The sequence below is a fragment of the Aspergillus lentulus genome, assembly GCF_001445615.1.
Source record: "Aspergillus lentulus DNA, contig: Alt08, strain: IFM 54703, whole genome shotgun sequence".
NCBI lineage: Eukaryota > Fungi > Ascomycota > Eurotiomycetes > Eurotiales > Aspergillaceae > Aspergillus > Aspergillus lentulus.
This window is the reverse complement of record NW_028322118.1, coordinates 3771050-3783982: the sequence shown is the minus strand read 5'-3', so window position 1 is coordinate 3783982 and position 12933 is coordinate 3771050. Positions and strand designations below refer to the sequence as shown.

At 54.0% G+C, this 12933-nt stretch overlaps 3 protein-coding genes across 3 annotated transcripts; all 3 read right to left on the bottom strand.

The window, feature by feature from the left end:
- Nucleotides 1–73: 73 nt before the first annotated feature.
- On the bottom strand, nucleotides 74–3169 carry ALT_4438 (TAPT1 family protein; the record flags this gene model as incomplete). Its single annotated transcript, XM_033559883.2, has 1 exon — nucleotides 74–3169. The coding sequence occupies one exon, from the start codon at nucleotides 3167–3169 to the stop codon at nucleotides 74–76; it is 3096 nt and encodes a 1031-aa protein (XP_033415774.2).
- A 1161-nt stretch (nucleotides 3170–4330) lies between these two features.
- ALT_4437 (uncharacterized protein) lies at nucleotides 4331–6407 on the bottom strand (the record flags this gene model as incomplete). Its single annotated transcript, XM_033559884.1, has 3 exons — nucleotides 4331–5799; nucleotides 5856–6282; nucleotides 6345–6407. The coding sequence occupies 3 exons, from the start codon at nucleotides 6405–6407 to the stop codon at nucleotides 4331–4333; spliced, it is 1959 nt and encodes a 652-aa protein (XP_033415775.1).
- A 2194-nt stretch (nucleotides 6408–8601) lies between these two features.
- On the bottom strand, nucleotides 8602–10866 carry ALT_4436 (uncharacterized protein; the record flags this gene model as incomplete). The annotated part of the gene is made up of 1 exon (XM_033559885.1): nucleotides 8602–10866. The coding sequence occupies one exon, from the start codon at nucleotides 10864–10866 to the stop codon at nucleotides 8602–8604; it is 2265 nt and encodes a 754-aa protein (XP_033415776.1).
- Nucleotides 10867–12933: the final 2067 nt, after the last annotated feature.

Sequence of the window (12933 nt, the reverse complement as noted above, 5' to 3'; positions counted from 1 at the left end):
TATGCGTTGGCACTGTCGCTGACGTTGATAATGACCGTCATGATTATGATAATGAAATAATTCTTTAATCTATCTACCATATTCGCTTGGCCACCATCTCGTAGCGCTGCACATGGTCCATCGACGCCTCGCCCTCTTTCGCAGCCTTCTCCTTGTCTCTCTCCTCCCGCGCCTTCAGCCGGCGCAGGCCCTCCGGGTCATCCGCGTAGATCCACCGCCGCTTGTCGTCGTTGACCTCGACCGAGCCCCATCCGCCCACGCGACGGCTTCCCTCGATCGCAAACTCGCGTCCCCGAGACGCAGTGCCCGTGGCGCTTCCGTTTTCTGTCTTGTGCGACAGTTCCGCCTCCCGGGCCTTCATTGCCTTGTACCGCGAGCGGGAGTACGCTAGGAGAAGCATGCCCAGAAGCAACTTCAGGATCAACAGGAGGATAAACGCCGTCAGAATGAGTACAATGGTGAAAATGTACACCGATTGTGCCGGCGAAGGCATCGCGTTGGCCAACACCCTCCGGAAGAAAGCGCTGGCGTGCGCGGCCGAGGCAGGGAGGATAGTACGTAAAGTCAGCGGGGGCGCGGACGGGATCGGCGATGGCACGTAGTGGCTGTGAATGGAGGCGAGGGAGGTCGACTCAACGGCCGTCGACGACGGCTGATGCGGAAGCAGCGCGGCGAGGAACATCTGATACGTCTGGACAGAGACTCGGAAAAAGAGGCAAGACAGCGGGATCACTGGGAGCCCCAGGCGCTTTGTGAGGTTTTGGTCGCCAAACGCATTGGTATAGTAATCCTTGGCCAGGACATCCAAGAAGCGGCCGTAGATGGCCGGCCGGGTGTTGTTGAACTTGCTGATGTATGCATGCTTGAGCCAGTCCACGAGCATCTCCGACCCCAGGACAACCAAGAACGGACCCAGCACCTGCGCCAATGTTGGCAGGAAGGAATTGACTTGGCTGAAAGAGGAGATGAGTGACGACGGAAAGAAGGTGAAAGACTGCGGGAGAATAGAGGATGACGACCTGGGAGGAGTCGACAGAGGGGTGCTGTTGGTGCTGGTCGACCGGCTACTCAGACTGGAGCTCAGCGTGCCAACAAAGTTGAATGCTCCTGTTTCTACAATATTGCGCGAGGCGATAATCGTGAGCATTAGCCAGAGCTGGAATCGCTCAACCACATCGGCACACGTAAGCTGGAACAAGTTCTCCTTTTCAAACTTCTTGAACACCGTCGACTTGATCTCGACAAACTGGTTCGAAAGCAAAAGCGTGATCAACGCGTTCGAATACGAGTTGACCGCCACATTCAGCGTCATGACTTGGTAGAACAATGCCGTGGCGTGAAGCACAGTATAAGCCAAGGCCAGCAAAAAGAGGCCAAACGGCCGAAACACCTTGCTGCGTCCGTCCGGGCGACGCTCCAGAGCCTCACGCGAGAAGAGACACTCCAGCACGTCTTGTCCGATAGCGGCCAGCAGCCGGTCACTGACCTCCAGCACATTGTAGATCACGTACAGCTTGATAGCCGCCTGGCCGCGAATCCAGTGGTACATTCGACTAGCGTCAAAGTACATGAGAACACAGCATGTAGCGATCATCAACAATCCCTTGAGGATGTCGGCTTTGTCGTCAGGCAGAAGAGCAGAAGGGATGGACTTTTGCCGGCGATGCTGGTGCTTGTGTGTATCGGCGCGGTGCCGTCGCCGTGATTCCCCGGACTTGGTTCTTGGTTCTCGCTCGGTAGAAGTGCCTCGCGGTCTACGTTCAGCCTCTGAGCCAGGGACTGGTCTCTTCTGCCTCCTCCAGACTCTCCCAATTCCCTTGATGACAAAGTCCGAGACAAAACGGAACTCCATGCCCAGGTTGACCAGCCAGGACTCCAACAGAATATACAGAGCCTTGCAAAATCGCAGGGGGAGGATTGTGAAGGAATACAGCCACGCGTCCAGGCATGCCAGGATTCCAAACCAGAGCACCTGCTCCAGGGCCGGCGGCAGTCTCAGAAAACTCGACAAGCGCTCGAGTTTGACGCGCGACGATTCATATGGGAAATCATTCGTCACGGAGCGATGAATATACAGAGGTGAAGGTCGGCCAGACGAAAGCTCCAATTGCAGGTATGTCGGCACCGACAGGGGAGGAAGGGGGATGGACGGTGGCATGGGAGAGGGCAAGGCAGGCTCGGTGATAACCGGGGAAGGGCTGAGTTGGCGCTTGGATTCCTGCTCCAAGCGACCGTTCCCCAGACCGATTCCCGGGCGGTCGGGTTTGGACCGCGACGCCCACGTCTGCGCCAGCCGTTCGTTGGTCCCCTGTAGCGTCGGTCGTCGCGATGAGGTGGGAGTCGAGACTGTCCTCGAGGCATGCGGCCTCGTACGACCGTTGGACACCGAATGTTTCGAGGCGGCAAAGATTCCCAGCCCCAATGCATCCTCTGGCTGGGAATCTCTAGCAATATGGCCAGCGTGAACTCTCGACTCGCCCGCGTCCGAATCTGCACCTGTTGTATGCATGCCATCCGACAACACCCGTCGACCTTGGTCTGTCTCCGACGCCACAGGACGATACGGTATCGACTGCGGCGACGAGGTGAGCTCCTGGATCTTCGCCGGGGATAGCTTCAGAACCTTCTCTCCCTCTCGATCCACATCCCCCCCCTTCGAGGGCGACATCTTCTCCGACCAGGCATTCAGCGCGGCGCCGGCCTCATCCCCTTGAAGTACATCGACCAACGATGTCCGGTGGGCGTCATCACCATTATCGGTATGTTCAAAAACGAGCCCCAGAGCCTGCTGTGGGGGAAACTGTCCGGCTTTCAGCTCGGCGTAACCATTGTGAGCCTCCTCGTTATCCACAGCCCCATTCGATGTAGTAGTATCATTCGTAGTCTCGCCACTCGCGTTCGTTTCTCGAGGAATACGTCCCGTCCTCTGACGCTTCAAGGTTTGCGACTCGTTCCCGTTTGTGGTTATACCCCGGTCTCTCGTCTCGCTTGGAGGCGTCTCCGGTCGCGGCAAGTCGGTATTCCCATCCCCATACGACTCACGCATTCCACTGCCCCTCGTACCATTTTCTCGCTGATCCCATGAATCAACCGATGAACTCGAAGGCGGATGGTTATCCTGGCGTGAAGGGTCGTGGTCGGACAAAGACGAGCGCCGATGAGGAACCATTGCAGGGAGCGATGGCGATGGCGATGCGCATCCGCGACGTTAGTTAAAGCGGGCGAATACCGTCGTGTGTGATCTCAGTGAGGATCTGAGCCCATTCTGTCTGTGCTAAAGGTACTCAGGAATAAAATGTACCCTAAACAGCGACGTGGAGCTTGATGACAGTTGACACATAGGTACACCGTACGGAGTAGGCTAAGTGGATGTAAGCTAGGACCAGGTATTTCCTTTTGTGGTTAGTTGGCTGCTTTCGGTATGGTTGCTGTCAACTCGGCCCGCAGTTTGTTGTTCTTGGTCTACGAGCAGTATGTACAACGGATACCTTCATGCCAATAACTACAAGTACTTGATATTATCTCGGGCTCATGTATCCCTAAGTTGTGTTCTGGTAGATACAGAAGTAGGCCCATAAACCCAAAGAGCCTGCACTGTGCAAAGCCGACAGGATGTCCAATACCCCTTCCTTCCCCACCAGCACGCCTGACATCCATAAATCGATGGACGGGCGGAAAGATCTTGCGATCATAGTTCTCTGCATTGATTAAGTCAGTACAAGTAGCTATTATGGACAAACAGGGCAAGGAATACCGCTTCAGTCATCGTCTTCTGGCTCTAGCATCATGCCGCTGGATTCGCCGGCGAAAAGCAGGATCACTGGCATATAGCAAGTAGGTACTTGATAAGACGAACAAAAGCTGTAGCTTTAGACGCTTAGAAAGACGATCCAATCGCATATTGAGTTAAGACACCGCGAATTTACGGCGTATAGCATAAAGGAGTGAGTAGCCTCAGGCTATCTGCCAGCACTTCACGCAAGTTTAGAACTCAAAGGGATGTTAATGAATTGCTAAGTAAATGCCATTATGTCTAGGCTGTGGTTAAATATTTTATGCTCGGAATACCTTCACCAATGGCCCGAGAGCAAAGCAGCGTCAATCCATGATATGTTCCCGAAGAAGGTATCGAAACAAGAAAAATAGATCTAATGAGATCCAAAGGGTATTTACAGCGACCTGAAGCCGCCAGTCATGAAGTACAAAGTCCGCTGACACAGTCATCAATCAATCACAGAAGAAACCTGCTCTTCTGGAAGTCGTAACATATCATAAACCTAGCTGCTTCACTGGTAATCGTTCTGTACATGGACTACCCAACGCTGAACAATCAGGCGTAGTCTGGTCGATAGGGCCGCGGTTGACGATTGTAGCCTTGCGGTGTATAGGCTCGTACAGGCGGTGGTCGGTTGCTAGGCCCGTTGGGCGATGTAGCACTGGCTGGTCCGCTATAAGCATGATAAACAGGAGAATTTGACGGGCGAACGTCGGCATTTGGCTGGCTCGGGGTCATTGACGGATCAAACGCAACATAGCCTCCTTGCTGCTGTGGGCTCTGCTGCTGCGGTCGGGGTGTGGCTCTTTGAGAGACTGGGGTGTATGTTCTTTCGGCATAACTTGCAGCTGTATCAACGGCCAGCGGTGGTCGAACGGGCCCAGCGTTGCCTGGAGTGTATGCTCGTACGGGATAGCTAGGTTGTGGGTTGGATGATGGCTGGGGTGTTCCCCTGTGACTTTGAGGAGATAACGTCCGAGTTGGATAGTCATCGCGAGGCGAGACAGGAACTCCACGCGTCAATGAGCGTGAGTAAGGATCAGGCGCTGCAGTATACGACTGATATGAACCATAGTTTTCGTCGTAAGGTGCATCAGTACTGTAAGGGTCGGGATAACGGCGTGGCGCTTCCCCATAGTCGCCTTGGCTCATCGTTGTCGGCATATGGCTTGGCGCGTTGGTCGCGGACGGCGGCGCCGGTGTACGTGTTGGCCGGGTTGTCGGCGGCCGTGATACCGGCGTGTAGGAACGTGCGCCGGGCATCGGCACGCTGCTAGGGACAGGAGGAACAGGCGGCGCAGGTGAAGACCCGCGATCAAGAGGGCTGTAGCTGGCGACCGCTGTAGCCCCAGAGTACGATGTTAACTCCGAATGCGCTGATGATTGAGTTACCGTACGGCTCAAAGCCGGTTTCTCCGCCCATGATACGTCGGGAAGGGTAGGAAGGGTTGGGTTTCGCTCCGGTGCCGCGGTTCCTGGGCGCGAAGTATACGGTGGGAGCGTTGTTTGAGTCGTAGAACGCGAGAGAGTCGTGACGGTGGGGTTCTTGTCCTCGGCATTCAGGTCAACCACCATCGGTAGGGTCGGTTTCCGGTCCAGGGCGAGGTTGGGTTGAGTCGGCGCGCGATCCAAGGTGCTCTTGGCCAAAGCCTTGTCCACCTTCCGACGAACGACGCGCATGAGCCGGGTGTTGATTTTGCGACGGCAATACACCTTTAGAGAACCATCCTCGGAGGGGATATGGTGGAACAGGAAGATTAGGTAGAGAATCACGGCGGATGCGAGTTTGAGGATCGACAGCACCCAGATCACGAGTGTGAAGAGCATACCACACAGGACCACGGCTCTCTGGTTGTTGTCCTCGGCTAAGATCTTGACGTTCTCGAAAAACTGTACGATGCCTGCCTTGTCGTCGTCCACCGAGTGTTCACCACCGGGAAGAAGGTCCATCTTCATGACGGAGTACAAAGTGATGGCATTGACAACTTGGCGGGGCCCATCTGCGAATACTGTATTCATCCAACCTAGATTGGCACGTCAGTTGATAGCCCAAATAGTAGACAAAGCAGGATGGACTTACTCTCGAAAGAAAAGTACGCGAACAAAGCTACATACTCTGCGCCCTTCTTACTCTTCGTTAACTCCGCAAAGACCAAAAAGCGTCTCCAGCCGCGACCGCGTCTCCCCATACGGATACTCTGGACCCGGGCAGCCAGAGGGTCCAAGTAACTTCGGGCAATGCTCCCCGAGCGCATCGCGCGAATCGCATGAAGCCACCGAAGAAACAACAGGACGAAAGAGATGATGATGCACACTGCAAAGATCCATCGCGATACTGTAAAGGGAATAGCCGGTTCAATTGATCCGGCCCATCGAGAGAACGCCAGCAGATTGACCGCCGTGAAGGTGTCGACGCCATACACCGCGAGGGATACCAAAAGAAAGACGTAAACCAAAAAGTAAGAGAAGGGCGTTAGACACGATTCGGACTTGAAGTCATCCAGATTCTGCAAGCAAGGAAATCAGCGACACTCGCTCAATTGTCTGTGACCGCGCCCGTTTCACTTACCACCGAGTCCCATTTCTCCTCCCTTGACACGGGACCCTTTTCGCGCTCACCGCAGCAAGGCATTTTTGTGCGTATACCTGTTCTGCCAGAAACAAATAGCGACCGGAAAGGAAGTCAAAGACGACAAATACAGAACGAATGGTGAGTTACACCTGACGAGGTAGAGGTGTCACTGAATCGACCTGCTCGGGCCAGCCGCGCAGAGTCGCAATCGCACAATAGCGATTCCAGAAACGAGAGACAAAGAGCAATAAGTTCGAAAGATTTGTTTGAAACTCCGAGCAAGAGCCCAGGACAAAGAGCGACAGAGTTCGAGGTGATCGATTTCGATCGGCGGCTACGAGATCCCCAGGCGCATGGCCCTTGGACGGTCGCAAAGCGCTCGTCAAAGGACCTGTTTCAGGGGAGGGGGATCAACAACCGCAGCGGATCAATCGCACAATGGCCATTCACCATTGATTTCGAATTCGATGCACAATGCAGATGAGACACAAAGGAGCGACTGAAGGTATTCTACTTCGTATCAGTGGGAGTAATGGCGATGGATCCCTTTGCCAAGATAGGGGTCAGGGCGCGTGTCTGTGTCAATGTGCGGATTGTGGGGATAGAGATACACGAGGCTGGAACTGGAAGGAATGGACGCTGACGGTTGACAACTGACGAAGCTGAGAAGAAGATGATGCAATAAGGAATGGAGGGGTTCAGCAGATGAAGAAGCTGAAATGGACAGAGAATGAATGGGTGGATGAAGAAGAATAATGAAGACGAGGATGAAGGAACCGTTATTGACGGCCAAACCATATTTTCCCTTAGTCCTCTGTCTTATCTATTTCGTCCCCTCGGTTTCTCAACTCATCACCCAATAAACTAACAAATCAGCTAATGGAAACAAACTCCCTTTTCAAGCTGAAACAATTCGGGCGCTAGACTTTCCTGACCCATGGCGGAGCAGTTCTCTCCACAGTCCACACAAAGTATGTACATCCTTGTTGAGAATGCATCCTAGGTATCCTGCCAATTGATCAACACAAACAACTGTACATGAGGCCTGGGCTCATCATGACAGACTGTCGAACTGTCAATTATACTTATCAGGAGTCAGTCAGTGCCGACACCGAGTACTGAGTACCATTGCAAGACATGCTATATCCAGTAGATAGAACGATATCCTTAAGTCTCCACAAAAAGCACCATAATCAACAAAGCCTTGGATAAGGAAACGCCCGCTGCTTGGCATTCTAGCATTTAACCTTTTACCGGCTGGAATGAATGGAGTTTGAACAATGTCTGTGAAAGACTGATAGATAGTTGAAAGACTAAATACTCTGTATACTCAGTCTGTATGCTACATATGACCGCTCACAAATACTGAAAAGTGAAATGGATATGGACCCTTCTCAGAAGCGATAGTTGAACCCACCATACTCCATCCGTAGTATGGAGAATGTGGATTCGAGCGGGGGAAGATGAAACAGTAGGGTCTACAAGGCGAGTGGATGAATATGGAGCACCTCATCCTGAAGATTCTGAACATGAACATCAAACGACAAGTCACGGCCAGTGAAATTACAAATGCTGTGCCATAGGGCTGGGGGTGATCTTCCGAGTCGATCATTATCAGCCAAGATTGATTAACGACTGCAAATCACAGTACGAACTGGGAACGTCTACGGCGTCCAAGTCTACGTGAGGTCAAGTCATACTCATTCAATCGTCACTCAGTTGCAACTGAGCGGTTCATTCATTCGTCATGTGAGAGAACGACGCCAGAACGCCAACAGCACAGAAAAACAGACGCTCAAAATCAATCCTGGCCATGATCAAGACTCACGCCGACTCCGAGGATTCCCTCTCCTCCGCGGGACGTGTGTTTGTCCATCAAGGACCCCTAGCCCGCCCACCAACACACGCCCGCCTCACCAGCCCAAAGTCCATCCCCATAATCCAACCCTGAAGTCCATGTCCCCGGCCCGAATGCAGTTCCTTCCTCCGCTGGCCCCCTTTTTCCCCGGCAAGCGCCGTGTGCGTGTCCATCAAGGACCCCTAGACCACCCATGTTCCGCAACACGCGCTGCCCCCGTTTACCTTATGCCACTGCGAGGATACCGAGCCCAAACGTCGACATCTAGGGAAGGGAGGAATAAGGCCTCATTCGGGGACTCTGCTCAGGGGACCACCGGCCCGTTGCCATGAAAGTCCCGTCGAAACGGGAGTCCCCGGCCGGTCCAGGTGGGCTGAACAAGCAACCTGTAGGAAATCAGGGGAGAGTAGGAGGCCGGCGACCGCCAGGACGGCGGGCCGACGGTGCCTCGGCGTTCGACAGAGAGATGCGCAGCTTTCGGTTGTCCTCCTCCAGCTCACGCGTTCTCTTGTCCCAACGGAGTTGGTCCTCCGTCCGCTCTCTCCGTACCCTATCAAGGGCAGCCCGCAGCTTCTGAACGTCCTCCTGGACAGCCTTGTCGGTCGGGCCAGACGGTCCCTGCAGCCTGAGCTGCTCGACTTGGCGCCGGAGGTCGTTGATTTCGGCCTGCTGCTGGGCGACCTTCACCTCGCTCTCGGCCAGGGCGGTGGAGATGGACCCTAAGTTGCCAATCTGGCGCTTGGGGATCTCTTGCAACGCGCCCCGGGCAGCGTCCTCATGCCTGGCCAGGCGGGTCTGGAGGATCCTGATGATCCTCTCGGCAGACACCGCCCTCTCCTGGGCCCTCTGTGCGTCCCTCATGGCCAGCCCGACCTTGGTTTGGAGGTCTTCGACCTCCGCCTCAAGTTCGGACGCCCGAGCCCGAGCCCCAGCACTGGCCGCACGTTCCTGCGCGAGAGTCAAGTCGCAGGCGTGCCTGAGTTCCTGCATTGATTGTCGGAGGTTTGATTCGGCTGCGCGAGTCTGAGCGAGGGACTCCTGGGATTCCCTAAATGCGGTCTCCGCCGTCGCTCTTGTCGACACGAGCTCGTGCTGCAGGGCGGATGCCAGCCCGAAGGCGTCATCGCGGTCCTGCTGGATTGCACCCAGAGAACCACACTCCTGCGACAGGGTGTCGCACAAGGCCTGGAGCACCTCGTTCTGGGCAGTGAGTTCCTGGGCTTGAGCATCGAGCTCATGGGCGCGATCGGCGAGTTGGCGACGTTCGGCTTCGGCATCGTTTGCCCGGCCACGAGAGTCACGCTCTCGGGCCTCTGCGGCGGCCAGGCGGTGCTCGATGTCGACGAGCTGGTCATTCCGAACCTGAAGTTCGGCTCTGAGCGAATCGACTTCGCCCAGAGAAATGTCCCCGGCCTGTTCCCTCTGGGCCTGCAGCTGCTGTTCTAGCCCGGCCACTTGATTGCAGAGGGACCGCACTCTCGCAGTGGCATCATCCTCCACCGCTCTCGCTCTACCCTGGGCCAGGCTGAGCCGCGCCTCCATTTCCGCGAGCTTGCGTCGCAACAGGGCAATGTCGGTCGACTCACGGGCGCGAGTTTCTTCGGCGCGTACGACTTGGAGGGCAGCCAACCGCTTGGCTTGAGCCCAGCCATCCTCCATCCGTTGCTCGGTCGCCCTAAGCTTCTGGGTCGTGGCGGATAGGACACGTTCCTTCTCGGAAAGGATGCCTTCGTAACTGCTGATCAGGTTCATCAAGTCATCCTGCCGCTTATTGATTGACGACCCGGGAAGCTGTGTCTCGCTGCCGGCGACGTGGTCCGCTCTCTGGCCCGGAGACGAGGGCTGTTGGAAAACGACGACGACACGCTGGAACAAGGCGATCTTGGAGAGAGCGCGGAAGGACCACGCCGCCGTGGTAGCGAGCGAGACGCTGGCAGCGACGAAAGCAAGGATTCGGAGGTGGTGGATCTCGCCGTCGAGGTCGAAGGGACGTGGCAATTGCCAATCGTCCTCGATTATCGCGCGCAACTCGAGTCCGGTCTCCTCACCGTTGCAGAAGGCGACCCTCCCCCACTGACGCCAGATAAGCCGACTGGCGATGGTCCACCGTCCGTGGATGCCCATGCAGTACAGGGACATCTCCTTCGTCTCAGTCAGCAGACCGTCGGCGAAACCAGACAGGAACTGCGAAAGAGGGAAGAAGAGCCACACGTACGCGGTCGTACCGCAGACAAATGAACCGGCTAGCCGGCAGACTGTTGTCAGGGGTTGATTAGGGGGAAACCACCAGCTGCCAACGGCGGAGACGAGTCGGACGAGGCGACAGTCGACATTCGGCTGTTTGACCCAATTCTGCACGATGGTGCCGAGCTCCTTACGAGAGCAAACGCTAACCAGCTGCATAACGAGCGAACTGGCTGCGGCAACCACAGCAAGGATCGGTGAGTCGAGTCTCTTCGCGACAGCCGAGATCCAGAAAGCGAGATCCTCCCAAAATAGAGCCATGACCCCCAGGAGAGTGACGAGTGCAAAGGAAAGCGTGGCGCCGGTCGTCAAGTCCGCGTAAGCGAACTGACGGAGCCAGGCCTCTGCCCTTGTGACAGGGGCGGTTTCGTCGTAGGCTTCTCCGTACAGGAAGTACATCTCAACGTGAGAAGTCATGGTGCTTGGGAGGTGGTGGAGGGAAAAAGAAGTCAACAACACGAGGTTCTTGTCTTTTGGAATGTTGTCGAGAGAGAGAAGCACTTGGTAGCTTCTTGATGAGGTCAATTGAGGAGAACGAAAAAGAGATGATTGAGATTCTTGGGATGATGATCTGATGAGATGGCTGAGACGGGATTTTTGTTTGCAGAGTTGAAGAGCAGTTTGGAGGTTTCAAATATGGTGCTATGGGATGCTTTCGCAGAGAACAAGAAGAAGAGAAGTAGGAGAGAGAGAAAGAGTCGAGCAGGAGCAGGGGAACACAACAAAATGAGTGGCAAGTATCACCAAAACCTGCTCCAGCAACAGCTAAGCGAGATCGAGTGAATGTTCTCCTGTCAAAGCGAGGCCTTTGGGAGGTGAACCTGGGAAACCAGCAGCAGAACCGGGCTGGAAACGGGCACTGAGTGAATATCACACGTCTGCTGGGGGGCAGGAACCAAAGCCTGTGTCAGTCTGGATGAGATACAGGGTTCGAGAGTGAATATTGAGGTCCAGAGAAGGCGCTGGCATCGTATTGGCGTGCTGGGAGCATCGGGTCTCGATGGTGAAAGCGTGATGCTATGTCACTACGGTAGGTCATGGCGATATCACCATATCAGAATCATTCACTTCGATTATGGAGATTACCAGCCAAAAGGAGCTGATTCGCCTTATGTGAGGGGATGTTATCGTCGAGGTGGAAGCAGTCATTCGAAGGCTGATGTTACTTGTAGGTAGACTCCAGCCTCCAGATAACCCGTCTGTCAGTTCGGTAAAAAGAAGGGCCTCTCATCAGGCATCTAATATACAGCTCCTGGATCAGCATTTACATTGCATTTCTTGCCATGGTTCGTCAGTGAAAGATCATTTGTCTTTCGTCCTTCAATCTCATCTACTCTACTTCATCTTGTTTACTCTGCTCAATGCTACATCGTCTATTCCTCTTCCTCTGCTGTATATTTCTTTCTACTATTTGCATCTTCGCGGTAGATCAACTATGGCAATCCAGATTGGCCTGAGGCATTAGGACAGCACTACCATCGATCGAGGAGGTTGAGGACACCAATCCCATGAGTTTTCCAAATTCTACTCGCAGAGACCAGTAGATCCACCGTAAACGAGGGTACAATACAATTCATCCCCTGACGGGGAGACACTTATACCTGATTGCTCTGCTCTCCATCGTCAATATGATCCAAGATCACCAGTGCGATTCCGTTGTCGATCATTGTAGTTTCGCTATGCTTGATTAATAGACTAAAGCGAGTACATGCAACTTTATTATACCATGCTGGCGGTTGATGCTGATCTGACTGGATACATGCCATCACAGCTGAATGAACAATGGTACTAAGCTTCTAAGAAGATACAGAGGCTGTTAAGCTCTCGTGAGTAGTCCAGTTATTCTTCTCCTTTACTCTTCACAGTACAGAGTAGTAGGTAGACTCTGGTGGATATGGATCAACTGCGGTTGTTGCTTGGAGAATCGGAAATGGAAGCTGTGGTTAAGGGCTAACCGTTAGTGGTTAGTATAATCTCATGCACTCGGCGAAGCATTTGATTGGGTATCAATGTCTCAGGACCAGTCCGTATCTGGAATAATACAAATCAAGGGATGAGGCACTAAACCCAATAAGATCTAGTCGCAAAAGAAAAGATGGAAAAAAGAAAGAAAAAAGCCTCAAGGAAAGGATGGAAGGTGGAAACTCATTGCTGTTGTTCGTTTGCAGGATCAAGCTCATCGACAAGAGGTTCTGCCTCTTTAGATACAACGAAAAGAGAAGCCCACTAGCTTGGTAGATAGCATCGTTGCAGTTGATCTGATACAGAAATAGATCCCCCAGAGCTTGAGGACTGAGGACGTGCTGGGAGCTCCACCAGCCGAGAGAGGGCCGCACGTCATCGGGACATCCACCGTAGTCTAAGGTAGTCTCCGCTTGGCCCGGAAACTCTTTTGGCCTTAGGTTTGGCACTCTGGGAGTCTCGTCCCCCAACTAGTCCAGAAAGAGGACAAGAGACACTAGAATCATCGTTTTTCGCCATAAA